The 16,205-nt window shown below is 46.2% G+C and overlaps 1 protein-coding gene across 1 annotated transcript; it reads left to right on the forward strand.

The window, feature by feature from the left end:
• Positions 1-626: 626 nt before the first annotated feature.
• Positions 627-13,052, forward strand: POMP (proteasome maturation protein). The gene is made up of 6 exons (XM_073583150.1): positions 627-784; positions 3,439-3,539; positions 8,430-8,490; positions 8,783-8,884; positions 11,989-12,082; positions 12,837-13,052. The coding sequence occupies exons 1-6, from the start codon at positions 782-784 to the stop codon at positions 12,902-12,904; spliced, it is 429 nt and encodes a 142-aa protein (XP_073439251.1). The 5' UTR covers positions 627-781; the 3' UTR covers positions 12,905-13,052.
• Positions 13,053-16,205: the final 3,153 nt, after the last annotated feature.

Consider the following 16,205-nt stretch of genomic DNA (forward strand, 5'->3'; position numbering starts at 1 on the left):
CCCTACTGCGTCCGTACACCGCCGTGTGTGCAGCTCACACAGGAGCTCCGCACTGTACTGTCATATATGCAGGCTCGGACTGGCCCACAGGGTAACAGGGGAATCCCCCGGTGGGCCGCTGCACAGATCTGGGCCCCCAACCCCACTGTATGAGTAGTACTTGGCATAATTCAATTGATTCTGTACAGAGAAAAGCAGCCTCTCATCATTCATTACCCACACTACCCAGTTTATTATTATATAGAGAGGTAAATTTGTGAACGGGGTAATGTAATATTTGTATGCAGGTGGGCCACCAAAGTCAGTGTTACTTGGCACCCCAGTCCGACACTGCATATACCTGCTATAAAGTGACAGTCCACAATACTCTGTGGCCCTCACCAGCCAACAGTGCTGCACTGAGCCAATGTGTTTGCAGGATTTTCTGCTGCAGATACCGCCCGTGTGTGCACACAGCCCTACAGTGAAGGTTTATATATTTTATTGCTAATTATGGAAAATGAAGCATTAACCCTTTTATTCCCCGTTACTATGACGACACATCTGCTATCATTCACAACCAAACAGACAACAACAAAGACGACGACAAATGACTACACAACAGGACGCTTTCCGCTTCCACTACAGTAGCTAGCTCCGCCCTTTACGTGCTGACGTAAGTTGCCTTACGTCATTACGCACGATTTCCGTTTCGCACATGCGCTGTAGAGCCTAAGAGTGATTCTGCGTTCCAGGCACTGAATGGGAGTGAGTGAGCCGTAACCGGAGAATCCCCGTCATTATGGTGAGTGCGGCGGTGCCTGGTACTGGGCCTCAGGGCACAGCGATGGGGGCGACGCGGCGGCGTGAGGTGGTCGCGCTCTCGGGAGGCTTTCACTTTCTTCTATGGCGCTGTCCTGCTGTGTCACCGGCCTCGCCGTGTGCAGGGCCAGCCGCCACTTGGGGAGTTTTGTACCTTCTGGCGACCCGTAATGCTGTGTTTACCTGCAGTGTACAGCAAGGGTCGCTCCATGGAGGGGCTCATCACTAGGGGGCGACCCTGGAGGGGGAAATCAGCGGTACTGATGGATTTACTTTACATCTGGTAAATTGTATGTGTCCTCCATAAAGTAGAGCACAAACTGGCGCTCCCCATGAGTCGCTTCCCGGGAGGCTCGGGTCCTGGCGCTCCCCCCTTGGGTCGCTTCCCCCCCCCCGGGGGGCTCGGGTCCTGGCGCTCCCCCCTTGGGTCGCTTCCCCCCCCCCGGGGGTCTCGGGTCCTGGCGCTCCCCCCTTGGGTCGCTTCCCCCCCCCCGGGGGGCTCGGGTCCTGGCGCTCCCCCCTTGGGTCGCTTCCCCCTCCGGGGGGCTCGGGTCCTGGCGCTCCCCCCTTGGGTCGCTTCCCCCCCCCCCCCGGGGGGCTCGGGTCCTGGCGCTCCCCCCCCCCCCCCCGGGGGCTCGGGTCCTGGCGCTCCCCCCTTGGGTCGCTTCCCCCCCCCCCCGGGGGGCTCGGGTCCTGGCGCTCCCCCCTTGGGTCGCTTCCCCCCCTCCGGGGGGCTCGGGTCCTGGCGCTCCCCCCTTGGGTCGCTTCCCCCCCCGGGGGGCTCGGGTCCTGGCGCTCCCCCCTTGGGTCGCTTCCCCCCCCCCCGGGGGGCTCGGGTCCTGGCGCTCCCCCCTTGGGTCGCTTCCCCCCCACCCGGGGGGCTCGGGTCCTGGCGCTCCCCCCCCTTGGGTTGCTTCCCCCCCCCCGGGGGGCTCGGGTCCTGGCGCTCCCCCTTGGGTCGCTACCCTCCCGGGGGGCTCGGGTCCTGGCGCTCCCCCAGGGCTCAGAACCCGATGTTCCCCAACTTCGCCACTGCTTTATTGGTTTTACTTTTTTCCCTGCTTTTATAGATAACATTTTTTTTTCCCACGTCATGTTTTTTGTTTAGTTTGATATCCTGGAATAATTTCTCCTTAGCACCATCAGGTGTCAGGCACCCCCATAATCCTGAGAATGGGGCACCTGCCCTACTGGTCCTGGTGTAGGGGTGACTTTGTTTTCTGTCGCCACTTAAAAAAAAAAAATATTCATGGGATTTTAAGAAACTATATAGTCGTCTCATGTAGACGTGTGCATTACTTCTATATGAAAATGAATTATCTGGGGTGCCACTGCAGGGGCTGCACTGCTAAATGAATGTGACTGTACCTTCATTGTAAGGGTCAGTGGTGAATCCAGGACTTCAGCGACATCCTATCTGTCGTCACTTTATGAAGGAGGAATATCCCTTTTCACCAAAGCTGACCCTCGCTGGCTGTGATCTCTGTGTGAACGAGGCGTCCGCTGACCCTCGCTGGCTGTGATCTCTGTGTGAACGAGGCGTCCGCTGACCCTCGCTGGCTGTGATCTCTGTGTGAACGAGGCGTCCGCTGACCCTCGCTGGCTGTGATCTCTGTGTGAACGAGGCGTCTGCTGACCCTCGCTGGCTGTGATCTCTGTGTGAACGAGGCGTCCGCTGACCCTCGCTGGCTGTGATCTCTGTGTGAACGAGGCGTCCGCTTACCCTCGCTGGCTGTGACCTCTGTGTGAACGAGGCGTCCGCTTACCCTCGCTGGCTGTGACCTCTGTGTGAACGAGGCGTCCGCTTACCCTCGCTGGCTGTGACCTCTGTGTGAACGAGGCGTCCGCTTACCCTCGCTGGCTGTGACCTCTGTGTGAACGAGGCGTCCGCTTACCCTCGCTGGCTGTGACCTCTGTGTGAACGAGGCGTCCGCTTACCCTCGCTGGCTGTGACCTCTGTGTGAACGAGGCGTCCGCTTACCCTCGCTGGCTGTGACCTCTGTGTGAACGAGGCGTCCGCTTACCCTCGCTGGCTGTGACCTCTGTGTGAACGAGGCGTCCGCTTACCCTCGCTGGCTGTGACCTCTGTGTGAACGAGGCGTCCGCTTACCCTCGCTGGCTGTGACCTCTGTGTGAACGAGGCGTCCGCTTACCCTCGCTGGCTGTGACCTCTGTGTGAACGAGGCGTCCGCTTACCCTCGCTGGCTGTGACCTCTGTGTGAACGAGGCGTCCGCTTACCCTCGCTGGCTGTGACCTCTGTGTGAACGAGGCGTCCGCTTACCCTCGCTGGCCGTGATCTCTGTGTGAACGAGGCGTCCGCTGGCCGTGATCTCTGTGTGAACGAGGCGTCCGCTGGCCGTGATCTCTGTGTGAACGAGGCGTCCGCTGGCCGTGATCTCTGTGTGAACGAGGCGTCCGCTGGCCGTGATCTCTGTGTGAACGAGGCGTCCGCTGGCCGTGATCTCTGTGTGAACGAGGCGTCCGCTGGCCGTGATCTCTGTGTGAACGAGGCGTCCGCTGGCCGTGATCTCTGTGTGAACGAGGCGTCCGCTGGCCGTGACCTCTGTGTGAACGAGGCGTCTGCTGCTGGACAGTCAGTTTATGGCAGATTTATAGCATTCGTCTTTGTTTTCCAGAATACCAAGGCCCTTTCTTCCCAGCTGAAGGACAGCATACCGATCGCTGAGCTCTCCACAGAGTATGGCGGCTATGGAGTCCAGGACACCCTCCGAGCCGGGTACATGTGTCACACTTCACAATACGCATTTTATTTTTACGGACCACATCACATTTGAAGCCGCTTTGAGGGGTCTATATGATAGAAAATACCCAAAAGTGACACCATTCTAAAAACTGCACCCCTCAAGGTGCTCAAAACCACATTCAAGAAGTTTATTAACCCTTTAGGTGCGTCACAGGAATTTTTTGAATATTTTTTAAAAAAAAATGAACATTTAACTTTTTTTTCACAAAAAAAATACTTCAGGTTCATTTTTTTTTATTTTACCAAGGGTAACAGGAGAAATTGGACTGCAAAATGTATTATGCAATTTGTCCTGAGTACGCTGATACCTGATATGTGGGGGGGAACCACTGTTTCGGCGCATGGCTGAGCTCAGAAGGGAAGGCGCACCGTTTGACTTTTTCAATGCAAAATTGGCTGGAATTCAGATCGGACGCCATGTCACGTTTGGAGGGCCCCTGATGTACCTAAATAGTGGAAACCCCCCACAAGTGACCCCTTTTTGGAAACTAGACGCCCCCCCCCCCCCCCCTGAGGAGCTTATCTAGATATGTGGTGAGAACTTTGAACCCACAAGGGCTTCACAGAAGTTTGTAACGTACAGCGGTACAATTAAAAAATCATTTTTTCCACAAAAATGATCTTTTCACCCTCCATTCTTATTTTTCCAAGGCTAACAGGACCCTAAAAGTTATTGTGCAATTTGTCCTGAGTACGCTGATACCCCATATGTGGGGGTAGCCCACTATTTGGGCGCATGGCAGAGCTCGGAAGGGAATCAGCGGCATTTGACGTTTTTGGCTGGAATTGAGATCGGACACCATGTCACGTTTGGAGAGCCCCTGATGTACCAAAACAGTGGAAACCCCCACAAATGACACCATTTTGGAAACTAGACCCCCCCCCCCCCCCCCCCAAGGAACTTATCTACATGTGTGGTGAGCACTTTGACCCCTCCAGTGCTTCACAGAAGTTTATAATGCCCGGGCGTGAAAATAAAAAAATCGTATTTTTTCCACAAACTTGATCTTTTAGTCACCAATTTTTTTATTTTCCCAAGGGTACCAGGAGAAATTGGACCCCAAAAGTTGTTGTCCAATTTGTCTTGAGTACGCTGATACCCCATATGTGGGAGAAAACTACTGTATGGGTACACGTCGGGGCTCGGAAAGGAAGTAGTGATGTTTTGGAGTGCAGACTTTGATGGAATGGTCTGTGGGTGTCATGTGCGTTTGGAGAGCCCCTGATGTACCTAAACTATTCAAACTCCCCACAACTGACCCCATTTTGGAAACTAGACCCCCCATGGAACTTATCTAGATGTGTGGTGAGCACTTTGAACCCCCAAGTACTTCACAGAAGTTTATAACGCCTGGGCGTGAAAATAAAAAAATCATTTTTTTCCACAAAAATATTTTTGCCCCCAATTTTTTATTTCCCTAAGGGTAACAGGAGAAATTGGACCCCAGAAGTTGTTTTGCAATTTGTCCTGAATAGGCTGATACCCCATATGTGGAGGTAAAACACTGTTTGGGCGCATGGCAGAGCTTGGAAGGAAGGAGCACCATTTGACTTTTTCAACTCAGAATTGGCTGGAATTGAGATCAGACGCCATGTTGCATTTGGAGAGCACCTGATGTGCCCAAACAGTGGAAACCCCCAATTCTAACTCCAACCCTAACCCCAACACACCCCTACCCCTAATCTCAGCCCTAACCCTAATGGGAAAATGGAAATAATTACATTTTCTTTTAATTTTATTATTTTTCCCTAACTAAGGGGGTGATAACGGGGGGTTTGATTTACTATTTATGGCGGTTTTTATGTTTGGCAGCTGTCACACGCTAAAAGACGCTTTTTATTGTAAAAATAGTTTTTGCATCACCACATATTGAGCTATAATTTTTCCGTATTGTGACCCACCGAGTCATGTGAGGTCTTATTTTTTGCGGGGCGAGTTGACGTTTTTATTGGTATCATGTTTGGGCACGTGACATTTTTTGATCGCTTTTTATTCTGATTTTTGGGACGCAGAATGAGCAAAAACCAGCGTTTCATGAATTTCTTTGGGGGGGGTGCGTTTACACTGTTCCGCGTGCGATAAAATTGATAAAGCGGCTTTATTCTTCGGGTCAGTACGGTTACAGCGATACCTCATTTAGGTCGTTTTTTTATGTTTTGTCGGTTTTATGCAATGAAAACCATTTTATATAAATTATTTTTGCATCGCTTTGTTCTGCGAGCTATAACTTTTTTATTTTTTCGCTGATGATGCTGTGTGGCGGCTCGTTTTTTTGCGGGACAAGATGACGTTTTCAGCGGTACCATGGATATTTATATGCTTCTTTTTGATCGCTCGTTAATGCACTTTTTGTTCGGCGGTATGATAATAAATCATTATTTTTTTGCTTCGTTTTTTATTTTTTAAGGGGTTCGCTAAAGGGGTTAATGGGATAGTTTTATAGGGCAGGTCGTTATGGACACGGCGATACCAAATGTGTACTTTTGTTTTTATTTCCAAAAAATGAATTTATTGGGGGAATATTTTTTTTTTCTAATTTATTTGGAGATTTTTTTTTTAATTATGTTAACAACACTTTTTTTATTTTATTTTATTTTTTTTTTACTTTATTACATTGTCCCAGGTGGGACATCACTGTCCTGTGACAGATCGCTGATCTGTCACATCACAGATCACTTTGACAGATCAGCAATCTGTCACAGGCAGTGCAGCAGGCTTCCTCGTGCCTGCGCTTTGCAGGCACTGAGGAAGCCGGCTCCCTGCAGGCCCCCGAAGGTCCCCGTCGCCAACTTGGATTCGGGGGCCTGCAGGGAAGGAGCCCCCCGCAGCAGCGCTGCACATTGCGCTGCCGTGGGGGGCTCAGGGAAGCACGGAGGGATCCCCTCCCTGCCGATGCTTCCCTTTAACCCCCGGTACACCGCGATCATGTTTGATCGCGGTGTGCAAGGGGTTAACATGTCGGGGGCGCTCCGTGACCCCCCCTGATACATTGTGCCAGGTGTCAGCTGTGATAATCAGCTGACACCCGGCCGCGATCAGCGGCGCTGATCGCTATGACGTACTATCCCGTCCCTGGGAATTAAGTCCCAGGGCACATGGACGGGATTAAGGGGTTAAGTCTTAACGATTTGGCCCCTAAATGTCCAAAAGTGTTGATGCTCGAGACATGCAAGTTTATGGGTTCAAGAAAAACTCAGACCACGCTCTAGTAAACTTCACCCAGCTCTTGATTATAGAAGATGAAACATAAGTTATATTCCTGGTGTACATTGGGAATATGAATATTACACATACAGGTGCCTCTCACAAAATTAGAATATCAAAAAGTTAATTTATTTCAGTTCTTCAATACAAAAAGGGAAACTTATATATTAGAGTCATTACAAACAGAGTGATCTATTTCACATGTTTATTTCTGTTAATGTTGATGATTATGGCTTACAGCCAGTGAAAACCCAAAAGTCATTATCTCAGTAAATTAGAATACTATATAACACCAGCTTGAAAAAATGATTTTAAAATCCAAAATGTTGGCCTACTGAAATGTATGATCAGTAAATGCACTCAATACTTGGTTGAGGCTCCTTTTTACATCAATTACTGCATCAATGCGGCGTGGCATGGAGGCGATCAGCCTGTGGCACTGCTGAGGGGTTATGGAAGCCCAGGTTGCTTTGATAGCAGCCTTCAGCTCATCTGCATTGTTGGGTCTGGTGTCTCTCATCTTCCTCTTGACAATACCTCATAGATTCTTTTTGTGGTTAAGGTCAGGAGAGTTTGCTGCCAATCATGCACAGTGATACTGTTTGTAAACCAGGTATTGGTACTTTTGGCAGTGTGGACAGGTGCCAAGTCCTGCAGGAGAATGAAATTTCCATCTCCTCTGTGTGTCAAGCCACTCATGACCAATAAACACCAGAAGCGTCTTACCTGGGCCAAGGAGAAAAAGAACTGGACCGTTGCTCAGTGCTCCAAGGTGTTTTCAGATGAAAGTAAATTTTGCATTTCGTTTGGAAATCAAGGTCCCAGAGTCTGGAGGGAGAGTGGAGAGGCCACAATCCAAGCTGCTTGAGGTCTAGTGTGAAGTTTCCACAACCAGTGATGGTTTGGGGAGCCATGTCATCTGCTGGTGTAGGTCCACTGTGTTTTATCAAGACCAAAGTCAGCGCAGCCGGCTACCAGGAAATTTTAGAGCTCTTCATGCTTCCCTCTGCCGACAAGCTTTTTGGAGATGGAAATTTCATTCTCCATCAGGACTCGGCACCTGTCCACACTGCCAAAAGTACCAATACCTGGTTTACACACAACAGTATCACTGTTATTCTGCACAGACTAAAAAACAAGTCAAGGCATGCTGTCATCATTGTCGTCATGTGCCAGAAGTACAACCCTTAGCACATGGGTGGTATGGATGCATCATGTGAACATGGTCCTACCTCTGGGTGCTGGTAGGCTGCAGAATTGTGTTCTCGTCATTAGTGACATATAATGTGACTGCGCCCCTTATGGCTTTGGGGCAGACGCTATATTGATGAAACATTGTGGCTGTTGTTTGGGGCCTTTTCTGCTTTATAAACAGACGCCCAAAATAAATCCGTTGTATTGATGCACATGAAAACAGCGGGGCCCCACTGATCATTATGATTGTCCCTCTAAAAACTGACAGATCTCCGTCCGACCCCATAATAATCAGTGGGGCCCTTCTGCTTCTGTATAAGTCAGTTACCCAACACTGTAGTGTCTGTCGGCAGTCAGGAGCTGGGAGAATCAAAAATATGTAAATGTATTGGAAAGTGGTATATATTGTCCTGGACGAGCTCTTTATTAGTGACGAATAATATCTCCATCTTCCTCCATTGCAGATTTAGCAGTGTGCAGAGCGACCTCCTGCCCAGTCATTCACTAGAGCTGTCGGAGAAAAATGTAAGTATCACCCAGAAGGGATGCTGTCCGGTCTTCTGCCCCCCGGAGGACTACTGTAGGGCAGTGTCAGAGTATGGGTCACCTCCAGAGCGCTGCAGATTGCTGACTCCAGTCCTGTGTGTACTGCATGAGTCCAGGATAGGAAATGTACATTGTGAGCCGCAGTCGGGACACAGGTTGGTGTACGCGGCACGGCTCTGTACAGCACTGTCTCCTCTACCATTATATTACCATTCAGATGCCTTCATAGCTTCTGTCGTACAGATATTACTAACATATTGATCTTGTTTAGTTTCAGATAAACCAGGATAACGTCAGTTTCTCTTCTCTGCGAAACATCCAAGGCTTGCACGCTCCTCTGAAGCTGCAAATGGAGTTTAAAGCAGCAAAGCAGGTACATATATATATCTAGGTATAAAGGTACGCGCTCATGACAAAAGGGTCATGAAGATGGCGGGAATTCCAGAAATGTTTTAACCCCTTCATAATGTAAGACCTGCATGTACGACTGCCATTGAGAGAGGGTGTATGGGTGGGCTCAGGAGCGGAGCCTGCTCATCATTACACAGCAGGCACAATCCTCTATCAGCAGTGATGAGAGCGGATGCCAATTGCTGCTGTTTAACCCTTTCATTGAAACTGTCAGGAACTTGGGTCCGCATTTGGTTCCCATGTTTGGGCTCTTCTCGGCTACTCCTGATAATATTGTGTGGTGTCAGTGGGTTACAGCCTGGGGCTTTCTGAAGGCCGGTGTCATCACCATCTTTGTGGCTTGGTTGTATAACGCCAGGTTCACGCGAATGTATAAAAAATCATTAGTTTTTTATTTTGTTTAAACTTATCATCCATGTACGTGAGGGTTTTTTTTTTTTTTTGCATCAGCTATTAATAATAATTTAAAAGACCGGTTTACAGTTTTCTATTGTAACCCATTCCATGGCGGTTTTATGTTTTTGCATTTCCTTCCATTGACCTAGCCATCTGAGGGCTTGTTTTTTGTGGAACAAGTTGTACTTTTAATTTACAACATTTTTTTTTTTTAATCACATGATGTATTGGAAAGCGTGGGGAAAAAATCCAAGCATGGCAATTATTTTTATTTTAATTTTTTTATTCACTATGTTCAGGTCAGTACGATTACAGAAATGACAAACATGTTTGAGTCACCATTTTCTGAGACCTGTAACTTGAATGGGCGACTCTCATCCGATTCACAAGAAAAAAAATCTGCATGCTGCTGCTTATTTTTATTTTTTCGGGCACTGATCCAGTCATTCAAAAAAATTTTGTTCTGCACTGCCCTATAGAGTTACATTGGCCCAAGTGCGGTCCATGTGTTTTTTTTAAACAGTATTTGGGCCAAAAATATGGCCTTAAAGGGTAGGGTTTGGTTTTTTTTTTTTAAATATATTCTGTAACTTCGCAATATATGGTAATAGCAATCGCAGGTTCATGTCTCCTAGGGAGACTAAAAGTATATTTTTACCTTTTGTTTTTTTTTTCCTAGTTTAAAAGTAAAAAAATAAAATAATTACTTGATGTCTGAAATTTATTACAGTATACACAGAAAAACACAGTATAACAAACGTATAAAAATACTCTGTTGTAGAAAAGTAAGTGCTAGTAAAAAGATAACAAAACAGGGTATTAGGTTGATATGTTTTTGCAAAAAATGTATACTAAGCCGCTCTACCAAATGTCAAGGTATACCCATATCAGAGCAGTCCCTAACCGATGTATGTAAAAACCTGACCATGTGTATGGTACCTATATGAGCAGGATTCAGAAAGGTAATGTCCGATGTGGACACGCTGTGGAAGGTGGCTTATATGTGCACGACCCGCAAGGGAGGGGTGGAGACCTCCCTAATCTTGCAAAAACAAGAAACCAATTGAATATAAACACATGGGCCATGCACACAGTGAACAAGTCTGATGTTTGTTATACTGTGTTTTTCTGTCTCTCAGTCTTTTGGTGGTGTGAACACTGTCCTACAGACTTGTTCACTGTGTGAATGGCCCATGTGTTTATATTTTATTACAGTATACAGTTAATCTATACAGTAATAAATGCCATAGTTTGCCAGGAAATTTTTTTTTTATATCTGTCATCACAAATGAAAGGCAATCAAAATGCTACCAATAAGGTGCCCATGATAAGTTTTTGGAGTTTCCCCTCTCTGCTTCTTTCCCCACATCGTAAACTGACCTGTGTTACGTGTTTCATATCGGCAACATGTCGATTTCTCTTACGGGTACAGTGAGTTTTCTGTTCAGATTTTCCGCATTTGCTTTGATTAGATGTTAGGAAATCCACAAGAAAAAAGTAAAAAATACAAAAGAAAACGCACGTGTGGATTACATGCGTTACTGCAGCAGGGAAGGCATGTGGTCCACACTTGACTGTATCAATAACATTTTGTCAAAGCCAAATAGCAGAAAGTATCAAAACAAAAAAAGATTTATTTTAAAACATGTCTAGTGATGAGCGAGTATACTCGTTGCTCTAGTTTTCCCCGAGCATGCTCGAATGTCCTCCGAGTATTTTGGCGTGCTCGGAGACTTAGTTTTCGTCGTCTCAGCTGCATGATTTGCGGCTGCTGGACAGCTAGAATACATGTGAGGAATGCCTGTTTTAGGGAATTCCCACATGTATTCAGCCTGTCCAGCAGCCGCAAATCATGCAGCTGAGACGACGAAAACTAAATCTCTGAGCACGCCAAAATACTCGGAGGACACTCGAGCAACGAGTATACTCTCTCATCACTAGACATGACACATCAAGGAAAGACAAAAATCGCAGCAATAAAAAGTGCATGTAGAAACGTGCACTCAAAAATGCAAATAACCCGATTTACATAATGGGTGCAAAAAGTCTGCATCATTAAAAGGTCATTGTGGGAACGTAGCCTAAAAGATACAGTTCAGACTGAAGAAACAAGTCCTTGCACAGCTGCATCACTGGAAATAAATCTCAGAAAATGGAGACTTTGTAAAAAAAAAAAAAGTTCAGAATTAGTTTTTACAACCACTAAAATATAAATATTTGGAACTGCAGCAGTCGTACTGACCTGAAGATCTTACCATGCCATTGTCACTGTACGGTGAATGTTGTAAAATTAATAAAAAGTGTGTTGTTTTTTTTTCTCTTTACTATTTAACGTAATTACTTGTCAAACCAAAGTGTAAAAACTTAGTTCCAACAGGAAGGGGTTGAACTGCCCACTCTTGAAGTGTGACCGTTCTCTTGCCTGGGCTTAGCGGTTATGATCATGTAGATGGCACAAAACATCTGAGACCAGTGATTGGCTGCAGCGGTCACGAGCTGTATTCACGCCATCAGCATTGTTGCAGTGGGGAAAAGAGAGGCTGATTCTTGTCTTTACACAGCACAAGCCTTTAGAAGTGTTGTTGGGGTATGAGGAGGGGGAACTAAAGCTGGGAACCTTCCCAAATGGAAGCCTATAATTATTGTACCAATTGTTGTCCTTTGCGATAGATTCAGCGCCTTCCATTCCTGCAGAGCTCTAACATCGCTCTGGACACCTTGAGAGGGAACGACGAGTGTATCGGCTTTGAAGATATTCTTAATGGTAAAACTCTCTTCTTTCTGTGTCTCTGTACTGTCGGCTCTTTTCACATTTACATTGTGCTTTCCAACAAAAACACAATGCACAACTGAATACGTGATCAGACCTCCGGTGCACAGCGGACCTTGGGTAGCAGTGGGATACTTCTGGGTCTGCCGAGGTATCGCTCATTTTGATGAGACAATGGCGCTGTTTTCTTGTAAGATACGTCTCAGATCGCAGAGACTCTGGTTGCCAGAAGTTACATTTGTTATTACTCCCCAGCCTGCCAGCTTCTGCTTTCTGGGGGAAAGCGTTGCGCTCATGCTTGAATGACAGTTCGGACCGGCAGCATTGTTGCGCTGCTGGCTTGAACTGTGTGCCCTTTAGGTGGAGTAACAGTGGGGTCTGGCAACCTTGTCCACCATAAGAGCAGCACTTCACAGGTCTATTGGAAAGAGCTTGTAGGCAAAATCAGCATTTATCACTTTACAGAATAGGTGATTAGGGCCTGATTTCTAGGCGTCCCACGTCCCTTTCTCACTGCAGTGACGTCCAGACATGCCCGCTGCTCCTCTGTTCTGTGGGACCCCCGAACAGTTGAGCGCTGACCTGTACTGTATCTCCATCAGTCCCGTAGACCGACAGGAGCTGCAGTGAGTGAGCTCAAGCACTGTGAACTTTCCTTTTCTAATCTGCGTATTCTGGATCCCAGTTATTCCTTCTTGCAGAGGAGAACATCGTCTTTTTTTGACCAGCTGCCATTTTTGTTTTGCAGACCCTTCTCAGTGTGAAATGATGGGAGAGCCGCACATGATGATGGAGCACAAGTTGGGCTTATTGTAATAAATTACTCCAGCTACTTGAATAAAATGTTCAGAATCTTTTGTAAAAAAAAAAAAATCAGGGGACTGTGTTTTTGTAAGGTTTTATTTCAGGTTATCATTTTAGCCATTGCTTCATTTATTAATAAATCATAATAATTATTTCAAAATATTTGTTTTTTCCTTTTATATTTGGTTCTTAACAATGGTAAGGAGATGGTGGGAGTTGTTACCATCCATCATCAGACAGTGGCCTACGCAGAAAACGGCACAAGTTGTTTCTCTAGTGCTTCATTGGGGGGGACCCCGGAAACCATGGGTGTATATTGCTGACACTAGGCAATACAAAAAAGTTAGCTGCTCCTCAGTAGTATACACCCACCGACTGGCAGACATGGGTCCTTTTATTAGATCATTATCTACCTCGGTTTTCACCATTTTTCAGGTTTCCTCTTCTATTCTTGGGAGGGAAACAGTGAGAACATGAACAGTCACTCTCTTACCCCACGTAGAAACAGAGAATACAGCATGGACTGACACCCCATATCCTTATCTGTCTATCGGGCAGAACCCTAAGGCTATGTGCACACGCTGCGGTTTTTGCTGCGGATCTGCAGCAGTTCTGCAGACAGTGTACAGTAGCATGTTATCCTATGGGATTAACATTCTGCTGTGCACACGCTGCGGATTTTTAACTGCGGAAAAGCTGCGGTTTTGAATCCGCAGAAACAATTGACATGTCAATTATTTCTGTGGATTCTGCTGCGGTTTGCCACCTATTCCATTGTCCAGGTGGCAAACCGCAGGTATTTTATGCATGGTTTTACCTGCGGTTCTGCAGATAAAAATCCGCAGACCAATCCGCAGTGTGTGCACATAGCTTAACACACGATGTGTTCAGATGATCCAAGGAATGGTCCTGGCCCTCCACTCCTGCCCACTTGTCTACCAGAGCCAGACGGTTTCAGGAACTAGACATCCCGCAATCCGGTGAGGCTTGGACGCCTGAACTTGCATCTGAGACATCTTCAGGGATGAAGGGGTGCCAACCCCCCCCTGAACGTCCCCATTCCTCTGTTTCCCCCGGCAGGTGATAGGTCGTGAAGTGATACTCGCAGGGTTCCCTATTCTGAGGCTCTTTATTGATTAGCATTGTACATGTAGGGCTTTTTATTAGGTGTAATTGTGTGGGTCATGGGAAGTGCATTGAGGGCGTCTTGCTCGACCTTTTTTTTTTTTTTTTTTTGGCCAAGCCACGTCTTCCTCGCCAACCTCAGTTCCTCCCGGTGACCAGGTTTTCAAATTTAGCCCCCGGCTTAGCTTGGGGCTGTCTGCGGCTTGGACATGCCCCCTTCCATCACAGCAAATCAGTCGTGCCGACCCTTCTTTACTTCCCGTCCACTGTCCTCATCCAATCCAGCGCGCCTTGATACCCAGTAGAACAGCACACCTTTCTGACTCGTGGGAACGCGTTTTTCTCCGCTCTTTCGGCACAATCTTTCTTCCTCAGGTGCCTGCTCCAACGGTTATATGTAGAAAGGTGCGCTGCTGTATTAGTGTGTGGACCGGTTCCTGGCTGACTAAAAGCTCTTTGTTCTCAAACAGTCTAATCCACATTAGATTCCCCCCCCCCCAGAAAGAAAGGAACTAGAAAATAAATCAATACAGTAATATGGTGTGACAGGTTATTCTCCGGGACATATTTTTTCATGGGGGCGAGTACATGAAAATTTCAGAGACTGCTATTCTGTCTAATGCTGTCAGGTATCCAGACCTCGTCCTGTAGTGTTCTTTCCTATGCCTTATTTTCCCGGGTTTTCATCCAACGGTGATTCAGTCGCAGGGTATTGAGGACCATGACAGCAGCAGTACTAGTGCTATGCCCATTATCAAGTGAATGAATTAACACAGTCCAAAATACATATGTGATGAGCAAAATAGAACGTCTATTCATGAAATATACAAACACAACCACCAGAAATAAAGCTGGAGGAAAAAACGTTGCGTAGCCAAAAATTTTTTTTTAAAAATAAAAAATCTTGATGAAATATAGTTAAAATAGTTCCCCATAGAGGAAGCATTTAGAGAAACAGCTGTCGGGGTTGGAGCGCACACCGAGCATTCCTGCATTGAAGCACTTTCAGGTATAACTGCACTTTATTGCTGCTAATCTCTTTTTGCCTTATAGTTTAAGCACCATTGTTTTATGTGCATGGGTGCATTTTATACCTTAAAAGCACCCTTAAAAAATAGTGCAGTTTTTTTTTTTTCCCTTCTTGTGATTTTCATTTGACAGAGGGTATTATACTTATGTGCACGCAAGCACTTCATTTCAGTTACACATTCATTTGCACTACATTTTTTGGTTGCTGCTTTTTCATTTCTTTTGGTTTATGGTATCTCATTATTATGTGCACGCAAGCACTTTATTGTAGGAGATGTATCCTTTACCTAGAATTCATTGAAGGCTCTGCAGCATTTTGGATTAACCTACACGTTATAATCTGCAGTTCAGGTGCCAGATATCTGTTCTAATTATAATTTTTTCATTATGTGAGATTTAATATTTTTTCATTGTTTAAATAATTTTTTTTTTTTGCGCAATGCACTTTAATATGTGGATATGTGTATTCATTTCATGTATCGAAAACATTTTCTAAAACTTTTTTGAATTTTCTGGTCTGAACTACAGGTGTTCTTCTTTGCCATTACTCATTTGGATGATTCATTCCAGTATTTTGCACTCTTTTGAGTTCCGCAAGCTTGATTAGCATTTGCATTTAATATATTATATTTTTTAACTATTTCATCAATAAAGATTTTTTATCTTAAATTTTTTTTTGGCTACGCAACGTTTTTTCCTCCAGCTTTATTTCTGGTGGTTGTGTTTGTATATTCCATTACCCAGTGAGTGAGATGCACCACCTACCATATACCTTATGGTCGACTGTAGCAGCAGTCCACGTTTGCCTCTGTCCACTATTCAGTGAATTACATGCATCACGTTCCTCGTGGTTGACTGCAGCAGCGGTACTAATGTTCTGTATATTATCAGGCGAGTCAACACATTCTACAGCGTACCTCACGGTAGATTGGAGGAGCGGTCCATGTTTCGGTTCAATTTTCAGGGAGTCAGACGAACATACTTCTTGGTTGACTTCACCAGCATGCCTTGTAGTCCTGTCCACCATCCAGTGAGTCAGACATACCATCTACCACGTACCAAACGACTATCACAGCAGCAATATAAATGCTCGGTCCGGTAAGACAGACACGCATCTATCACGTAAGATGACCAATTATATTAGTGATCCGAGTGCTCT

This window comes from Dendrobates tinctorius, unplaced genomic scaffold, assembly GCF_039654945.1.
Source record: "Dendrobates tinctorius isolate UK_male_01 unplaced genomic scaffold, ASM3965494v1 ptg000075l, whole genome shotgun sequence".
Lineage (NCBI taxonomy): Eukaryota > Metazoa > Chordata > Amphibia > Anura > Dendrobatidae > Dendrobates > Dendrobates tinctorius.